This window comes from Malurus melanocephalus, unplaced genomic scaffold (assembly GCF_030028575.1).
Source record: "Malurus melanocephalus ecotype Western Australia unplaced genomic scaffold, MMel_1.1 scaffold_263, whole genome shotgun sequence".
Taxonomy (NCBI): Eukaryota; Metazoa; Chordata; class Aves; order Passeriformes; family Maluridae; genus Malurus; species Malurus melanocephalus.
Genome location: NW_026623495.1, coordinates 1,037,731 through 1,057,611, shown reverse-complemented (window position 1 = coordinate 1,057,611; position 19,881 = coordinate 1,037,731). Strand labels below are relative to the sequence as shown.

The following is a 19,881-nucleotide window of genomic DNA, read 5'->3' as shown; positions in this document are numbered from 1 at the left end:
GCGGGGCGGGGAGCGTGTTGGCTGTGTGGCGTAGGGCCAGGGCGCTGTGGCTGTGTTAGTGGGGTAGGTTGGCCGTGTGGCGGTGCGACAGGGCGCTGTGTCGGTGGGGTAGGTTGGCCGTGTGGCGGTGCGGCAGGGCGCTGTGTCGGTGCTGTGGCGGTGGGGTAGGTTGGCCGTGTGGCGGTGGGACAGGGCGCTGTGTCGGTGCTGTGTCGGTGGGGTAGGTTGGCCGTGTGGCGGTGGGACAGGGCTCTGTGTCGGTGGGGTAGGTTGGCCGTGTGGCGGTGGGACAGGGCGCTGTGTCGGTGCTGTGTCGGTGGGGTAGGTTGGCCGTGTGGCGGTGGGACAGGGTGCTGTGTCGGCGGAGCGCTCCGGGCTGGGCGGTACCAGCCCGGTGAAGGGTTTGGATATAGCCGGGATCAGGGCAAAGGGCGAGGTGCGTGACCGAGCGGCTGGCGCTCGAGGAATGTCCCGACGCGCTGCTCTGGAGAGTTTGTTCATGGGTTATTCCCCAGCTTCTCTCCCGCAGCAGGGACTCGGGCGGGCGGGTTGAKTGGGCACAGCGGGGCTTTGTGTTCGGCTCTGGGTGGGATCAGCAGGGAAGCTGAAGACGAACTGCTCTTTAKAGTGCAAGTGCAGTCTTTGGGGGTACTTTGCCTTTCCCCTCGTCCAGGCCTTTCTCCTAGCTCTGGTGGTGGAAGGAAGCTTTTCGAACGCAGGCTTGGCCCGAGCTCCAGTGCAAACCCCCCGCTGCTGAGCACTTGCAGTGTTAAGTCGGTCCGGAGACCGAGCCGGGCCGTGAGCGTTGTGCTGTAAGGGCGTCCTGTGGAACAGCCCCGTGCCAGACCGGTTCGAGCAGCAAAGTGTTGCACGGAATATAGAAACAACATTTAAGATCTTGCATCAAATTATGAGCTTGCTGCTAAATTCACTTAGCGTTGCTCACTGAAAGGCTGGTGCCTGAATTATTTTGGACAAAATTACGTGGGGGTTTTTAATCTAGCAGTTTTTCATCTGCCGGGCTGTGGTCCAAAGGAAAGTCTGATGCACTAAAACATCAAGGAAGTTAGTGATTAACTTTTAGGTCCATTATTGCTATTCAAGAAAGATAACTTATCAACTTTGCAACTCCTTTATGACTACTTATTATTTTACAAATTGATATTAATTACAGAGCCCTAACAGGGTCACTAAAGTGCTTTGCAGTCCGATGTAAGTGTTCAGCCTAACTCCCAAATTCAGACCTTTAGCAGTGCATGTTGAGGAAGATGTAAGTTTTTTCTTATTTGATCAAAAAGCCTCAACCTTTAGCTGATCCCCACGAGGAGCTGATGATGAGCAAATACAGCTTACATTGAYACCTGCAATTTTTTTCACTGACACTTGTTCTGCTCTTCAGCATTCCCAGCTGTTTTGATTGGAGCATTGAGCTGAGACTGGCAATCAGGGCTCTGGTTGGGCTGAATTTTATCAGCTTAGCTTTGGGGAGAGGTGTGGGAAGTTTACTCTTTCTGCTTAGGCTAGCCTGTCCTGCCTTGATCCCACATGCTGGAGGTCAGAATGCTTGTCCAGTCTGTGAGATTTCAAGTGCAGTTCTCCTGTCTGATGGAGTTGAAGCCAACATCTACTTTCTGAGCATCAGGGAATGAAGTATYTTTGAAGTATAGAAGGTCATGAGCTCTCTTGCTTGGTATAGTGTGATTCACGCACAGGAATTAAGAAATTAAGTATAGGTCATGGTATTACTGGGTGTAGGGCCTTATGTATGTAAGGGATCTGTCAGTCACTTCTCTGAATGCCTTGTTGCTGTTCAGGTGTCAGGAATCCTGCAGCGCTAGACTAGATGCCAGCTCCAGTCAAGGTACAGTCTATGGACAAGAACATACTTTTTGTATCAGGAGAACTTAGTTACAAGAGGTGTCTGGGGATATACCTAACCATTGCCAAGGTTAGGTAGAAGCTGAGCAGTGTTTTGAAGTCCTGCATGTTGGATGGGATGTTTCTTCTGTGAGTCCAGTTCCTAACAGAGCAGTGGCTGTTTGCTGTAGAGCCTGTTGAAGATAGCACCAACACAAAGGACTTCAGTGGAGAGGGTCAAGGATGCAGTCTCCCCTCTCGCTGTTTGTTTGTGCCTCTTTACTGATGCCTTTGGGATTATGGTCAACATTTTCACTTTGTAGCTCAGCTATGTATTGTGAAGTCTATGCAGGCATAAATAAGCCTGCCTGTGAATTGATAAACCCTTGGTTTAACAATGAAGCATTCTGTTAGTCTGTGACTCTGTCTTCTGAAATCTGCTTCATTCTTCTGTAACTCATTAGTGATAAGAGTACAGTGTTAGCTTTGTCTCCAGCAACAGGCAAGCTCGCATCAGCTGCCAATGTCATACAGTGGCATGTGACTGCACATGGTAGGGAAATTTGAAAGGACAAAGTGTTTCATCCCAGTGCCATCACCTGATGGGCTGACTTCACCCCCCTCTGCGGGGGGCATTGCCCAGGCCTTATCTGCCCAACAGAAGTCACAGTCCCATTTGTTTGGTTTTGATTTTAAAGTTCAGTTTTCTGGGCAGATAGAATACAAATCCTTGTTACAGTTTGACTGTAGCAGAACTAGCTAAATAGGGAAGGCAGCAGGCCTGGTAAATGATATTGTTCTTAAAGTCATATGTGTAAAGGCACAGGAGCACAGGGCTCTAAATTGTTATATGAGAGAGGCGGAAATAGTGCTGGTGTTGCTAGTGTGGTGCAGTACATTTTCAAATCTGGTAGGACATGGTGCTGTCACAAAACCCAACACCTACTGAAGAGATTGCATAACTGCAACATTAAAAATGTATTAATTCAGGAATACCCTACCGTCCTGCTTTGGTTGTAAAACTCTAGTAAGCTGTTAAAATTATATTAGTATATGATTTAGGAGGTGCTTATTGTCATGGTGTGGTTGAATGGCTGCATATTCTGGTAGTATGTTTTTTTTGTTTCTTTGGTTTTTTTTTTTCCCATTAATCCACAGGAAACTTGGTTGCATCAAGCACAAGTATGTCAGCCTTGATTGTTCTTCTACTTTCACATTCCTCTAACTGTATTTACTATTTTGGAGTGGGACATTTAAAATGCTAATTTAAAGCRTGCTTCSTATAAGAYCATAATCTTGATTTTACCAGGAAAGAAAAACTCTGAAATCATGGCGGGGAAACCCAAGCTGCATTACACCAAGGGAAGAGGGAAGATGGAGTCAATCCGATGGCTGTTAGCAGCAGCTGGGGTTGAGGTTTGTACTTTTTTTTTATAAAGTGATCGGTGATGAAAAAAGGTATTCTCTGGAAAGGTTTCCCAATTGCATCTGTGCTTAGGGATTTGCACCTTGTCACATATTGTGATGCAGAATGCTTAGATTGAGTGATACACTCTTGGGGTGTATTTCAGGTATTCCTTCAGCAACAGTTGCACAGCAAAAGGGTTTGAACAGACTGATAGAATTGATAGGTGTCTTTTTGGAAACATACTTTACACTGAGTTTGTAAACTTGCTACAAACAAAACTTCGACTTTTTCTCAATGCTCATAACTTTGTCTCACGATTTTTCTTCACTGAAAGACATAAAAACTTTAGAATGTTGTCTCTAAACAAAGTACCTTTTATTCTTTGGGTCAGGACCTGAGTAGGAAAAATTGGCATATCTGCCCCAAAGGCAGCATTAGGGGATCTATCTAGATTCACGTCAGGTGGAGACCATCCTWAAGCCTCTTAATTTCTACATTAAGTTTTTGTTTGAATGTGGTATTTTGGAGGTATTTGTACTCCTAGGAAATAAAAGGCTTACTTGAGAATGTTGGTGACAGAGAATTTGTAGAGTGTGAGTGCTGAGGAAACAAAAGATCTTGTCCTGGTTCCAAAAAAAAAACAAAAAAAAAAAAACCCAAAAAAACCAGTGGGTGAAAGAAGGAGAGAGGGAGATAAATTGAGTGTAACTAGAGACATAAATTACAAAAAAATTATCAATATTTCATGTGCATGTGGCATCAGCTGCTTTTTAAATGAATGATCGGGTATCTGTTAATGGTTCATGCACTCAAGTGGACTGGTCTTTATAATGAGGAAGTTCTTTCTGCAGCATAATGCATTGTCCAATCCTGTGGAGCTGGGGACACTGTTGTCCTGGGTTATTTGCTGGAGCAGAGATGAAGAATAGGAGTTGGGGGTCTGTTAAGGAAACTTTCCTGTCTGACTATCCARGAGSCTCCCAARCAGTCCTTACAACAATTTAATTGTRGTGCAAAAACAGAGTAACAGCTCGTGCAGGAGGAGGTACCTAAAACAAAGGAAGCCCTGGRCCTTTTATATCCTCACAGTCTTTAATTCGAAAGAGTTTGGGATCATCAGCTCCTGCTGTGTCTCACTTGGCTGGTGCCATAGCTCCATTGTTGTGCAAGGGGTCTGTAGTTTCCGGCTCTTGCCTTGGGCTCCCAGAGCACCATGAGCAGCTGGAACTGCATCTGCTCATSCAGCTCCARCACTGAATGTATTCCTCAACAGAGTCAGCACACTGAGAAAAGTGTGGAGAATATTGTGCAGAGGTGGACTRACTTTCAGACCTTCCACTTCTCCATTGCCTTTGGAGTGACACAATATTGTTTTCAATTGTTGCTTTTCAGTTTGAGGAAGAATTCATAGAAACAAAAGAAGACTTAGAAAAATTGCGCAATGGTGAGTCTGTAAACTGTACCTTAAAYATAAAGTCACACAAAAGTAACAAAAGAACAACAGATGGTATTTTTGTAAGACGTGCAATATGATGTGACATGTRAAAAAGAGGTGCTTCTTTGTGGATGCTTTCATTCCTCGGAATTAGAAATGTCTTGGTCTCTTACCAGCTCCTTTTCTTATCTTCAGTGTAGTACTTCAGCAGTCTAAGTAGCTTGCTCCATTTTGTTCCTCAGATGGAGTCCTGCTGTTTCAGCAAGTGCCCATGGTRGAGATRGATGGSATGAGGATGGTGCAGACCAGAGCCATCCTCAGCTACATTGCAGCAAAGTACAACCTCTATGGGAAGGACCTGAAGGAGAGAGCCTGGTATGGTAACCATGTACCACTTACTAACACTCTTCCATGATGTTTAATATTTTCAAAAAGAATGTTGCTGTCAAATATCTGCATGTAAAGGTGAATACACCTAACAGACTATCACTTACTCTAAAGGGCTTATTTTGTGAGAATGGAAGGGTAACTCCAGAGGCTGAAGAGGTTATTGTGGATTGGCAATTGGTAGCCAGCACCCTTTCATGATTAGACCTCAAAACTACTTCTTTTTTTCTAGTGTGGTTTGCATATATTGGCTTTCCTCACACAGCATAAATGAATAGATTATTGATGGAAAACAGCATGAACTCCCMTTTAAATACATTAGTTGCAGCCTTTTTTCTGTATCTTGCTTATTGCATACACTGGGAGCCTGTTTTACAATCTGTGYTGTGAAATAACTGGAAGTTTTCTTGTTTCAAAGAAAATAAACCAGTGTCTTATGTTACATTCATTAACAAGTATTTTACTCAGCGATCACTTCAGCACTGTATTTCAGGAAGATAACCAAAATGTAAAGTTTGAATGATAGATATTRAAGAAAAATATTTGTTTCAGGATTGATATGTATGTGGAGGGAACTACAGACCTTATGGGAATGATCATGTATCTCCCTTTTCAACCAGCTGATACAAAAGAAAAGAATCTTGCCTTAATCATTGAACGAGCTACAAACAGGTACTTTCCTGTTTATGAAAAGGTAAGTGTTAAATCACCTGCAGTTCACAAAGACAATTCCAGGTTTCCCCTCCTACCCCATTCCCCTGTCCCCACACATGTACTTTCCAGAAGGCAAGTGACAGTACAACTCTAGAAATATATGAYGGAGCCAGTATTCAGCAATGTGAAAAGAGGGCTACAAAATAAGTTTTGGCTGGTTTCAGTACTGGGTCTCTTYACTGTCCATCTTTTCAAACCTAGCTGAGTGGCTGATGGCTCCTAGCATTTTGCATAAATGCACCATTTCAATACTTGTGCCAGCCTTCAGAACTTAATGCCTGGAAGTGYCATGTGTTATCATAGAAATATTAAGGTTGGAAAAGACGTTCTAAGATCAAGTCTAGCTGTCAACCCAGCACCACCACCATTTAATGTTCACCATTAAACTGTGTCTTGCAGTGCCATATCCACATGTTTCTTGAGCATTTTCAGGGATGCTGAGTTCAGYAATTTCCTGGGCAGTCTGTTCCAGAGCTTTGCAATCCTTTACATGAACAAAAATTTAGTAAGATCTAATCTAAACCTTCTCTGGTGCAACTTGAGTCCATTTTCTCTTGTYCTGTCACTGGTTACTTGGGAGTTTAGGTTGATCCCTACCTCACTACAACTTCCTTTCAGGGTGTTGTAGAGAGTAATAAGGTCTCCCACTCAGTCTCCTTTTTCTTTTTTCTTTGCTGTTCAAAGTTAAATATATTTTTGCTTTACGGTTAAAGATCTAACTCTATAATCTTTCTTAAATCCATTACTTAAATACATTATACTTAAAGACTCTGACTGTCATTCTCTGAATTGCTACTTGGGCATCCTTAGSTGTGCAGAGAGGCTCTGCAAGTAACATACATCCAGGTTAGAAAGCATAAAGCAATTATTTACTGGCTAGCATGCACCAAAGAGCCTGAGCTATGAGGGAAGGCATTGGTATGCTTGCCATCCCCATAGAGCACATGAAGAGTCTTTCTTGGCTAGGGATGAGTTGGTCAGGAGGGGATGGATTGTTCTTTTCTTCTCCCTGGAACATTGCCTGGATATTACTGAATTGTCATTTTCTACCAACTTGTTGTTTGTTCTGTTTTATTTTTCCTGTAAGAATATATTATTTTTTTTTGTTTTAAAATTTTCCTGTTTGAATTGAGCCAGCTGTGATCCTCATCTCACGAGTTTGTTTTGAGTTTGTAACTTTGACCTTTGTGCCTGGTGTAGTTGTGCTGTACAGACCTTCTCACAGCGCATTCTCAGGGCATAGTGGTCTCCTTGGAAATGTGCRAAGGGTACAAAGCTATGTTGTTTCAGAGCTGAACTGGGTTTCCAGCTTGAAGCCTTGGTTACCAGGCAGCTGTAGTCCATTCAAAAAATACAGGACATGATGCAATTTCATGTCCCACTTTATTAGAGCCTTAAATTGCACAAACAAAACCCACAGAGGCTGCCCTGTAAAATAACAATGTAAATGACATAATCCAGCATTTCTGTACTCAAACGTTCACATCTATCTACTGCCATACCAGTGGAGGGCTATGCTGAGAGAGATTGCACACATTAATCTTTCAAAAAAATAGAAGTCTGATAAGTTGTTAAACAATAAAAAATATTGCACCAAAATACTCTAAGCCTGTGCCTAGGTGGCATAAACTACAGTTGGGATATATTTTAGCATGTATGCTCCCTGTAGGAGAGTCCTTAAAGTAACCCCTGTTTGCTTGTAGTAAAGACACAGCTAAAATTTTCCATGATTTTAGCCTAGTTAATTTTGTTAGAATGGTTAATAATTTTCTTTCTGTACCAGCTGTTTAAGATATCCATTGATTCAGCTTATCAGGGTTTGCAGTCTATGTGTTACTCATTCAGCAAGCTGACAGGAAACATCCCTAGCTGTGAGTCTTCACTTTAAACACTCAGCAGCCAGATGGAGCAGCAAAAGGCAATATATAAAGCCCTGCAGGCAATCAGATGCCGATGCTGTTTGGGAGTTTCCATATGGTCCTGATCAACAAGCTGTGGTGGACCTTGTTGGAGCAGTGTAGGAATAACTACACAAAAGTATCAGYTGTAACTCTGCCAATGAGTGCTGCCTCTATGGTGAACTGGCAGATGGGACTGGAGAAGCAGTTGGCTTCCRAAGTCACAGATTGATTATCTTCATTTTAGTGCACATTTGTTACTTGTTTAGGAGTACCTTAGTGTGGCTTAGGCACAGATACACCCTTCTCTTGCTCCTGATAGGAGGGTGATAGTCTTCAGGACAAAGGTAGGCTGGAGAGCTGGTAACTGCTCTGAAGTTGTGCTGCAAAGTTCATCTCAACTTGTCTGCTACAGTTCTTAGTAGCTTTGGCAGACTGTGATTCTTGCATCAGCAGTTTGCCACAAAGGAATCCTTCCTTACAAGATGAAGGGTGGGAAGGCCACATACATTCATTCTGGACCTATTTCAAACTGTACTCAGCATTCTCARATTTTGCTGAAACATCTGGAAATTCACTTGATTTTTTTCTTTAAAATTCAAGGTGTGCTTACATGTAAACTGGCCTGACTGCCTCTTCCAATTACTTCAGTCCTGTTTCTTTTGTGTCATTAAGTCCTTCTTGTGGTACTGGACTTGGTAAACAGCTATCTGGTGCAGTAGGTTAGAGTGAGAGATAGAGTCAYGCACACGGAAACATAAATTCTGATTTAATTTTTTGGTATAAAAATACCACTTTCTAACTTCATAGGTTCTTGCATGGCTTTGCTCTTCTGTGTTTCTTTAGAAATCTGTCTGCAATGAAATATTGAGATAAAATTGTTACATCCTATGTGACTTCCTTTTTATKTTTTTCATATTTTATAGGCCTTAAAAGATCATGGACAGGATTATCTTGTTGGCAACAAATTAAGCTGGGCAGATGTCCATCTGCTGGAAGCCATTTTAATGGCAGAAGAATGCAAGCCTGATGTACTGTCTGCATTCCCTCTGCTACAGGTTAGTTATCATCTGGTCTCAATATGGAAGGTAACAAATTTCACTGACTTTTGCTAAAAGCTAATTGATGTTTACATCTTTTGAGTTATTGTGCTGACACTTCTGTGGTCTGTTTGACTACAAAAACTTGCACTCAGTGCACTGCCTTGCCCCAGAGCTGCTAGGAGCTCACCTTTCTCCAGCTCTGGTTTTCCCAGATGTTCTCAACTGGGAGGAATTTGCTTACTGATAATACCAGATTGGTCCTTTAACTGCTACTTCCATGTCTTCAAACATGATGACAAGCATCAGGAAGGGAAGTCTGTGGCCTGGTGTGTCTGCAGTTCCTGTTCTTTACTTTTTGCTAGCAAAATTAAATTTTGAAGCAATCATATACACAGAGTGGTTAAGTATCTTACGTCTTGACTTCTGTAGTGCTTTGCACTGAGGTATTCCCATCTTTGCCTCTTTATTTTTTCCCAAATATATCTGCAGGATTTGGATTCAGGATGTCTTTTCTTTCTTATTTTTTTTCTTCAGCTTTTTACTAGATGAATCTTAGCTCTTTCGTATTAATTTCTTCCATCCCCATCTGGGAAACTAAGGTAAACTTTATAGCACCAGCATTACAGATYAGAAAAAGCTACTTCCTTTCTCTGTTTAGTAAGTATGTCTGACAAGTAAAAATCGAAGTCACCTGATACTTAAGCTATAAAGGATGGAATTATAATTACATTACTCTGACTGGCTTTACTGTTGCTTCTTACAGGCTTTTAAAGGAAGAATCAGCAACATTCCAACAATCAAAAAATTCTTGCAGCCTGGCAGCCAGAGGAAGCCACCAACAGATGAGAAGTTTGTTGCTGTTGTGAGGAAAATATTCAATATCTAATCGGATGAGGATAACACAACTGTGGTATGTTACCAGAGCTTATCTTGTAAGTGTAAAGTGCATAGATAWGCTCTATAACTTGCATCATATGGCCAGTGTTGAAACAATACACTGTGAATACGCTTTTATAGTAGACTAAAAGGCTAATTTGGACCTGTTGAGTCCAGAAAGTAGTATTTCATGAAGCAGTTACATGAAATAAAATACGCTGACACTTTGTGTGTGTTCCATTACGCTGCATGCTTGGTAGGGTACAATGTTTCAACTGTAGCTTCCAGAGTACTGTAGAAAGCCACACAATCTCCAACCCCCCCTTTATAAATTACTGGAGAGAGAAGCCACTCCATAAAAATTGAGAAGTCTCTTTTTTCACTGAAAGATCAAAGTACTCGTGTTTAATTGGCCTGCTGTGGTTTTCATCCACTGAAAGCAYCTATTCCCTTTTCTTTTTGCTGCTTCACTGGTCAGTGAGGCAAATGCCCCTTGGGTGAATTTTTGCTAAGGTTTTACTTCCTGCAATCACTTCCCACATAGTTGTAAAGCAAAGTGCACTGGCTGCTTACCTTTYCAGTAAAAGAGTTAGTTTTACCTCAGTACTGCTTCCAGCATGCATTACTATGTCAGATTCTTTACCCTAATTTCATGGGAAGCATCACTGTTCCCTTTAAGARCATTGCCATAAACTATCCTTTGCAGTTGGTTGTTTTTCCTCAGTAGGATTCAAACTGATTAGGCAAACAGTCAGCCGGTGTACATTAGGAATTGTGTGCAGCAGAGTCAACTCATTTTCTGATTTGGGCCTAAGAAGAGCCATGTACATCTCTGAGGTACAAACCACAAGTGCCCGTCACAGCACTGCTGAGTTCCAAACAGGTTTACATTAAAATTACCTCAGTAGCTGGAAGCAGYGCTTTGCCATGCCCACCATACTTGTTCCATTGGCCTATTGCTCTCTTCCAAACAAGTGCTATTATTTAAGAACCACCACAAACACTGGCACAGGACATTGCTGTTGTGTTTTTTGAGTGCAGCCRATCATTCCAGTCTGAAATCTGTAACACACCAGCTTAATCAACTGTGAGCCTGGCAACATCTGGAGGTGACTGATACCAGCACTCATTAGCAAAGATTCCAGAGCTGCAGGCTATGGTTTGGGGTTGGTAAGGATTTTTTTGTGTCATGTTGTGCTGCCTGCATGCCCCCCCTCCCCCTTTTTTTTTTTATTGTCAGTTGTGTCTTAGACATTTGAGCTGCTCACAAGACCTTGTCCCCACCTAAGCCTCTGACAACAATAATAAGCTTGGTCTTCTCATGGCTTTGTGCAGCACTGAGATCTGATACACGATAACCTTCATAAGCAACCTTTGTATGAAAAAAATGAAAAGCAACAAAATTTCTCTTTGTCTTCAAGAGTGCACCCACCCATATTGTTTCCTAATGATTTTTCTTACATTCTCTGTACGCTAGAGGAAAGTCTTGACCAAGGGAATATTTATTTTGTACACAAATCAAAGCAACTTCAATCTCTGAATGATTTATGACTGAACAGTCTCCTTTGCTTATGGGGCAGGACTTGAGCAATATAATCTGTGTAAAACCGTAATGGTAAACCTGTTCCAGAGYGCTGAGTTTGGAACCTCTCTGCAGCATGACAAACCTCAGCCATGGTTCATGTCAGTGGCAATTTACAGCATGGTACATGTTTTAAACCTTTACTCARTACAAAGCAGAGCAACAGACTCTTCCACTGACAAAATGGCTYACTCATCTGCTTAAAAAACTGGTAATCTTCTAACATTTTACATTTTATATGAACAGTTTTTACATTCAGAACCAGTGGAACAAGAATGTGTATTGAACAGGAASTTAGTTTTCTAGTGCAACACAGTACAGGCCCCAGATTTTTTTTATTTAGAACTGATTATTTAATCTCAGAAACTATAAAATTATACTTCAATACAAGAAATCTTTTTAGCATAAACATGTATTTATCTTTATATATATTCTTCTCTCAGACATACAGTGCAAGAGTAATTTAATTTCCTGGGGTGCTCAGCACCCCTAAAAAAGATCAAACTTACAAATAATCATCCCTTGAGTTAATAGGCTGCTTAAATGGAAGTAGTAGATCAAACTATATCAACAAAACACTTGCTTTAATTTTTTAAAAAAGCTATTAAAATATCAGCACATGTCAATAATCAAATAACAGGTACAGATCTTTTACAGAAAATATAAATGCAGTGTAAGACTTGTGTTCCAACTTGTCTTTCACGTATGGAAAGCRTGTCTGTTTGGTCGGCATGGCAGTYGCATTTGGTTCTTAAGTTGCTAAATTCTAGAGCAGCATAAAAACAAGCCTCAAAATCATCAAAAGGCTGGAAAAAAAAMCCMAAMMAAAAAACATAAATATGGCTGTGCATTAATAAAATCAGTGAAAATTATCATAAAATAACAGTGCATTCATAAATAACTGACTCTAGAGTCTGTATTAAGCCATCTTTTCAAGTGTCTAAATCTACAGTCTCAGTGTCTGTTGAAAAACCAYGCCCACCTAGGCTGGAAAAGCTATCCACAAGGGACAATAGTATTTTCCAGTGTTAAGTTCTGATTCTTAAATTTTGTATCTTGACAATTTACTTCTGATTTTTTTTCCTCCCTGTATGTAACTGAAAAAAAATAGAATGGTATTCTATTAAATCTGGTAACAATTGTCAGTCCTTCAGAAGAATTCCTTCAGAATCCTTCAGGGATTCTGATTTACACTTGAAAAATGTTTTGAGTTACAGACTCATTGGGGAAAGAAGTTTTTAACTTACACYATAATTTAATTCCAAAACAGTAAGTACAGAAAATCATATTTTCCAGAATGCCAAACAGCAGCAATAAAGTAGTTAGAACAGTGAGAAACATCATAATTTGCATKAATACTGACAAAAGTTCTTAGGTCAGGTCACAAATGGCTTCCAATGGTACTGTGTTTCCAGTAGTTTTGGATGCAGCACTTTTAAACCAAGTGTTGGCCTTCTTTTAAGATTACTGTGTTGTATGAAATTAGACTAAWTTTATGTGTATGGATTTAAAAACACTAAGGCTTATCCAGGTTCTTCCAACAGCCTTATCATTAWGCATTAATATTTAATTGATGAGCTCTCCTTTTTGTGCTGAGAAAGTAATTTCTTATCAGCTGTATCTGCCTAATGAGATTAAAAGGCTGTTCACTGAAAACAGGACTGTGACCTCCAAACTAATTTAACTTAAGCTGTACAGTTGCTGAATGATAGTAACRTCAACCAATACTGCCTTGAATCAGGTGTGAAATGGCAACTATTTGAAAACTGCTGAAATCTTTACATTAAGATCAGCAATATATRTATTTACCTCAGAAATGCCACTAGTCCAGCTGGCATTAATTTCTTGGACCTCTTGAACCTCATTCCCATTATAATGGTCAACAGAAAAGATGAAACTGTAAAAGACAATCCAATATATTTATATTCTCACTTTTCTCAGTGGACCACTAAGGAAAATGCAGAGTTATCAAATGTCATTGCGGTTTTCCTATGAACTGCAATTTAGTAAAACATTAGATCAGACTCTATAAAAACATTMTTGCTTTTCCAAAATACGYCATTATGATTCCTTTTAGCTACAAATAAGGTTTCCATGTGCAGCAGAATGCTAAATTCTATTCCATRGATGCTAAGTAAGTTTGTCAGACAGTAAATTCTACTCATCCATATCTACATTCATGGGGATACAAATAAAATACAATCTTAGCCATAGCAGTAACATGTAAACTGAATTACAGGAATGGTGGTTCATAAATCCCACCACCCTAGATAATTTCAGTTGTTTTCTAACTAATCAAGGAGCTAGACCATTCAACTTATTTTGTTTTATTTTTAGAGTATTAGCTGTTTATTTGCTGAGCCTTAAAAACGATATTGGAACGTTTGCCACTTGTATTTGCTACAGAATATGGCTATCAACATCTTCTTCATGAACACAAGTTCCTTTGTAGCCTTGTGCTATGTCACGTCCTTGCCTGTGACAAAAGGTGGGCAGCCCAAGACAGCAATAAATGCAGCACAAGCACCAGAGAACAAGCATAATGAAAAAAATTGCATCTTCTTTCTGGAGTAGTTTTATCTGAAAATGGAGGCAGCRATGATCTCAACAAGCATGGGGATTTCATCTTGAAGCATATATGGTTGCAGAGTGCTATATAAATGAGAAGATTGAGAAGAACACATAAAACTGCAAAGATAACTACCTTGATTAAAGAACTGTCACTTAAAATACTTCCTAGAAYGGGAAAGAGAGGCAGGACTTCTCATGGCAGGTGGGCTTTATCACTCTCACAGCCAAAGTAATGGCACTTACATAGATCTCTTTCCTTTTTATAGAGCAGTTAAACCATCTGGCTAATGCTCTTCAAATTCCACTGTCTAGTCCTGGGGCCAATCCTGTGTTCACAGGTGTCAAAAATTAGTTTTAAACTCACTTCAGCATTATAAAACAAGCCCTACAGTCACAAGTTTCTTACAGAACTCTACCAGCTATGTGAACTCATTAGACATGCTGTAAAAAAATTATTATGCTCCATTATCCATTGCTCTTATTTTCTGGCCACATAGTTTTGATCCTCTCAGGAATGTCTGAAAACTATAGCACAGCATGTGTCTTGACAAAGTCCTAAGTATATTTAMAGTTTATTGCAAGCAACAAAGCATGTTCACTCTGTAATGTTCTTTTTTTTTTTTTTCCAATTGCTAGTATCAGGTTTTTCACAGTTTCCAGTGACTTTTTAAGACTTCCAGTTTTTACACTTGATTTTAGAAAGTGCTATACACTCACTGTTTCTCTTTAAACAGTACAAAAAATTCAATAAATCAAGACAAATTCAATCCAGTGAATCATATTCAGATCAGAATCAACTTGCACTATGAATGCTACTCTTGCATATTGAGATTTGAATTTCAACACCTACTTCAAACACATAGAATTGCATTAAAGTATTCAAGAAAGCACAAAGCTACTTTCAGGTGAAGTAGGAAAATGCCTGAAAGAATAATTTATAAAACAACTAAGAGACTATGCCTTGGGTATCCATACACTACACACTCTTTGTATATAGGACAACTTAAAACAACCTTACTATCAAGGTCTTGTACTAAAATGTTGTAGGTCTTGTACTAAATTACTGTAAGAGACTCTTGCACAGGTAAGAAATACTGTCAATAATTACAGATTTGAATGGATGAGTTGTTTTAGATTTCCTAACCTTTTAAAGGTTTGGATGCTTGCTTCATTTTATGTTGTAATTCACTGTACTGTTTTCTAAGTTCAGAGTGGTCACTTTCTTCCATGCACTTAATTCTATCTTTAATTTGTGCTCTAGCTGCTTTTCACACTTTGGCATGTTAAGCATAAGTGAAAACATTCTGTTTTCAAAAACATTGTTTTCCACAAAAGTAATACACGTTTATAACAAAAAAAAGCAATTAAAACATTGCTTTATAAACATTTTAAACTAAGACTTCTAAAAAGTCTTGGTTCCTTTTACTCTGTCTCAAGTGTAGTGAACTCTATCTCATTGGTATTGCTGTAATTTCTACTAATAAGCAATATATACATTTCTCCAGCTGAGAAGGTCCTCACATGCCTACAGCTACATGAAATGCAAAACACTATTTTAGACATCAGACATTCAAAAGCACATAAATGGAAATTTTTTTATCAGTCCTTTCAAAAACAGGGAATTGGCAACATATATTAAGTTTTCATTAGTCTTCTCTTCCACAAATCCTGTATCTAACTTGGTGGCTTAATTAATGCATAGAAGCACAAGACCATGTGCTACTTAAAAGCATCTCACACTGAATGATTCTAAATTTACATACACTTAAAGCTAAGGCTATGTCTTCATCCCAAAAAAAGTTTTGGGTTTTTTTAAAACAGTGGGATAACTTAATCTGAGCAAAATCATAGTGGCAAAACTGGAATCCAATTTAAGACCATCTAGAAGCAGATCAGGTCTGCCATTACCATCTTTACAAAACAACTCAGTAGGAACACTTTGCTGACACTACTACTCAACATTTTTTTGAAATGGAAATTTTTACAATTGCAATTGGTGCAAAGCACAAAGTCAGAAGGAGCAGTATACCAAATTCTAAGTTGAGAAAACAAAAATTGTGTATTCACATAATTTGGATTAATTGTATTTTAAATGCATTYCTGCAAGTGACACCACAGCCTACACCACCTTTGTTAAAATCAAGAGTGAGACAAGCTCTGAACAGCTCTTACTGCAAATCACTTGTGCGAGGTTCATGTCCCCCTTAGGGATTGCAGGTTTTTTTGCTTCCATGAGGGTTTCATTGCAAACTAGCTACCATGACAATTATCGCATAGTTCATATCCTTTCTCAGCAGCAAAAGAAAAACACTAAGTCAAACTATTTGATTCACTGGGAGCTGAGGATATATTACATTGTGCAGCATTGGATCCTACACCTACTTTACTGCTCAAATTGCAAAATTCTAATCTGTAACGCTAATGATTTTATTGCAGTACTATCTCCTGTTTCTCTCAGGATTTGGATTTCACAATATGTGCAATGTTAGGCAACCATCTCATAAAAGGAGGTGTTGCCAGGTGGTAACACACCTGCTGGCTTTGTGTGAATGATCTGCCTTACCCTGCAAATGGCTCCTGAATTTTTTAAGCTAAATTCTAGTGTTGAACTGTATTTAAAACCCAACATTTAAACCAAAACAATACTCAAARTTTACTAAAAAAGAGAATTTTACATGCAGTTCAGGATGCTGGGTTTTTTTGTTTGTTTGTTTACTGTAGTAAAACACTTACACAATGATATCTTCACATTTCTTGGATCACATGTTATGCAGAAAGCTCCATAACCAGCCACAGAGCCAAAGGTGAGTCCAGCAAGTAAAGAGATTTTACTACCTGCAACAAATCATTCAACTGTTATTTCTCAATACAATGTCTTTAAACTCAAACTTTATACAGCAGTTCTCTCACTACACAGTATTATCCAAATATATTAAAAATAAAACTGATTTTGCCACATTCCAGCTAACTCACCCAGTGTGAATAGAGAAGTAATATTTCTGTAACTGCATCATTCTATTGTGTGGCGTTAGCGGCAAAATCAACTGAGTTAGAGGGAGATAATCAGGATCCAACACTTGCAACTTGGGAAAAATAATTCTTGAAACACAAACCTAAAACTGGCTATTTTCTCTATCATACTATAGAAGAATTCTTTAAATTTCTCTGAACTGTCCATTTTATCTGTATCTTACAGCACTTGGGATCTCCAAAAAAGGTAGAAATGTGTTAATATAAAGAGTAAACAACCTGTGTAGTCATAAGCCTTTCAGTCTGACATCAGTCCTGGACAAAGAAATGGACAACCAACATGACACTTAATTAATAAAGAATGAAAAAATAATTAAATGTSAGTGAGGATGAAATCAGGGCTTCTAAAAGTAACTTGACATGTKGCAGTACTATTGCAAAACTGATTCATAAATCCTAGATATATCCATAATGTATTTAGATTTCTGAACAGACTTTTATATGATAAAAGAATAGAATCTGCACAGCAGACATTACTTGAATGAAGCTGATCCCCAAATATTATGAAGAATCCAGACCTCCCAATGTCATTTAGTGTCCAATCCCTTTGAGTATTTCTAATCAAGACTTTGAAAGAAAATGGAAATCATAACCAAATAAGAAAAAAAATCTAGATTTGCCACAAGGATTGACCAGCTTTTAAATTGTGAGGACAAGAAGTGACTGGGACAGTCATTGAATGCAGCCAGCTGCAAATACAAAAATACATAATTTTCAGGAATTCAGATGTGAAGCCGTGTGTCCGAGGGCAAAGCATGTGCACACTACGAAGGGTGACAGTGGACCCCAAATCACAAGAATCGTGACGGATACTGGCCACAGGGATGGAGATCGATGCGCTGCTGAGGCTTTTTGGGGAGCTGCCAGGACCTCGCCTGGAGCTTCTGCCTGCCCGTCCTCGGTACCGCTGCGACCTCTGCCGGGTGCTGAGCGCGGGCACGGCAAAATCCCCGGGAATATTGAAACTGCGCTTTGTGGTACAGTCACCTAAAACCGGCCTCGTTAACTTACAGTGAAAATTCTAATAGTACCAGAGAATTAACCAYCAGCTCAGAGTATGCAGGTAAAGGGTTTTTTTCCCACCGTGCATCTGGAAATGTAAGACTCAAGCCTGAATGTCTCTGTAGAAAATAAGCTTTAATCAAGGATCTACTGTGCTCAACATGGTAATGATTAAAAGKAGATGAGAAAGCCCAAAATGCACTTAAAGTCAAAGATAACAAGACAGCCCACTCTTTGCCCTAAAAACAAACTGACTAAAAGTACATCTCATAAGAATATGCATTTACAGCATGGATGTAAAATAAAGTTGGGTTAATTACAGCACAATTTTCATGTCTCACATTGCATAGAGGAAATTCAAATGCTTCATTTCCAAATCATGCTGTCCTGGTATTTACCTTTACGAGTGTATGCTACAAGACCTCCAGCAACCAGCAATGATGCATAYGCAAAACCAATCCAGTCAACAGCCATGGTCCCAAATCTGGAAAAAAAAACCAAACCTGTATTGCAACTGAAGGCAAACAAATTCCTTCCTCCTGGTAAAAAAGAAATTTGACTTAAAGGGTTCTAACATTTTAGAACCCTTGAGTTTGACTATCAAAAACATTCAGAAGGTGAAGGTGCACCTGTTGGCTATTGTATCACCCTTTCGCTAACTGCGGCTCTTCCTTACACCCCAGTATCTGGGTATTTTTAATCTCTATTAGGAGATTTTTTGGGATGTGTGGTATGCATTCTTCCCAGTAACAAATACATGTATGCAGGCAAAAAGCTTGACATCATTCAAAGCATGTTTTGTTGCACTTGTGCCATGTAGCTGAGCTGAGTGCAAAATATGGATACATACAACTCGTCTGAGTGCTCAGCTCAGAGCTTTCATTCCCTCTCAACCACACTGCCCTGGTGCATTTCAAGTGGAATGTCACAAATCTTASACCAGGCAAAAATATGCATTTGCAGAGTCTATTCAAAGTTTCCAGACAGACACTTAGGCTGTTTTGGGAAGCTAYACATACAGCTGCTTAATCTCGTGTCTGTGCCCCTTTTGTTTCCCTTTACATTTTGATGCATTGTCTGAAGTTAGGATTCTGTCCTGCAAAAAGCATTTAAGGTTCTGTTGGGATGCTGGTCCTTCCAACCCTGGCAGTGCTGTGCGAAGGCACGAGTGTCTSTGCACTGCTCTGCAGCCAATGAGCCCCTGCAGCACCACGGCCTCTCTCATCAGCCCGTGAGACACACCTTTTCCCTCCTTGCCCCAAATTAAATGTACTCTTAATTAAGCACATCCTTCTTCATACTTCAGCGTGTGTCCTTGACCACAGTCTAAAAGGGTGGCAGCAAAGAGTGCTAACTCAGCATTCCATGTCAAGGCTTTAGTAAAGTGCACGACTCTCAGCGAGCCCCCCTCCTCCCCATGTTGTAACCCCTCAGGACGAAGGGTGGGTTTAGGGGCCATGGCATTCCGGAGAACGAGGTTGGCAGGGGATACTCAGGCCTTTGATGTGCCTGGCCTCCACGGCCGCCTCAGACCGGGGCCCGCACCCCGCGCCTCGCTTCCCTGCGCCGCGGCGGACCCCCGGGGCAAGGCAGGGGCCTGCGGGGGGCAGCCCCACGCTCCGCCCAGCGCCCGCTCCCCCCGCCGCGGCTCGGCCCCGCCGCCCCTCGTACCTCGTCCGGCCGCACCGCCCTCCGAGCTGCCCCGGCCCCGCCTCCCGCTCGTGCCGGGCTCCGTGGGGTGCGGGGCCCCCGGCTCAGCCCCGCGGCGGCGGAAGGCGGCCGCCCGTCGCCGTCATGGCGGTGTTGGGCCTGCACACAGCGCCGCTGGCGGAGCGGCGGATGGCGGCGCTTGGCGAGTGGGTGCCAAGGTGACCGTGAGCCGGCAGTCCCTTTGCGGCCAGGRGGGCAGTGGCTCCCAGGGCTGCACCGGGAGCAGCGTGGCCAGCGGGAGGTGATCCCTCCACTCCCCTAGTGAGGCCGCTTCTGGAGTGCTGTGTCCAGTTCTGGGCTCCGCAGTAATAGACATGGAACTACTGGAGGGGATCCAGTGGAGGCCACGAAGATGACTGGGGGTCTGG

General features: G+C 41.0%; 2 protein-coding genes across 4 annotated transcripts; one reads left to right on the top strand and one right to left on the bottom strand.

Moving 5' to 3' along the window:
- Positions 1–9,954, top strand: LOC130579249 (glutathione S-transferase). 3 transcript variants are annotated; one of them, XM_057375898.1, is made up of 7 exons: positions 1–63; positions 3,167–3,273; positions 4,658–4,709; positions 4,943–5,075; positions 5,640–5,781; positions 8,626–8,757; positions 9,506–9,954. In XM_057375898.1, exons 2-7 carry the CDS (start codon positions 3,187–3,189, stop codon positions 9,626–9,628), a joined length of 669 nt encoding a protein of 222 aa, XP_057231881.1. In that variant the 5' UTR covers positions 1–63; positions 3,167–3,186; the 3' UTR covers positions 9,629–9,954. The 3 variants fall into 3 exon arrangements, with proteins under 3 accessions (XP_057231881.1, XP_057231883.1, XP_057231882.1); XM_057375900.1 differs by lacking the exon at positions 1–63 and adding an exon at positions 74–108; XM_057375899.1 differs by lacking the exon at positions 1–63 and adding an exon at positions 271–321.
- Positions 9,955–11,112: 1,158 nt separating this feature from the next.
- Positions 11,113–19,638, bottom strand: TMEM14A (transmembrane protein 14A). The gene is made up of 5 exons (XM_057375901.1): positions 19,475–19,638; positions 18,202–18,287; positions 16,505–16,606; positions 13,010–13,097; positions 11,113–12,006 (listed from the first exon to the last, which is right to left on the bottom strand). Exons 2-5 carry the CDS (start codon positions 18,275–18,277, stop codon positions 11,967–11,969), a joined length of 306 nt encoding a protein of 101 aa, XP_057231884.1. The 5' UTR covers positions 18,278–18,287; positions 19,475–19,638; the 3' UTR covers positions 11,113–11,966.
- Positions 19,639–19,881: the final 243 nt, after the last annotated feature.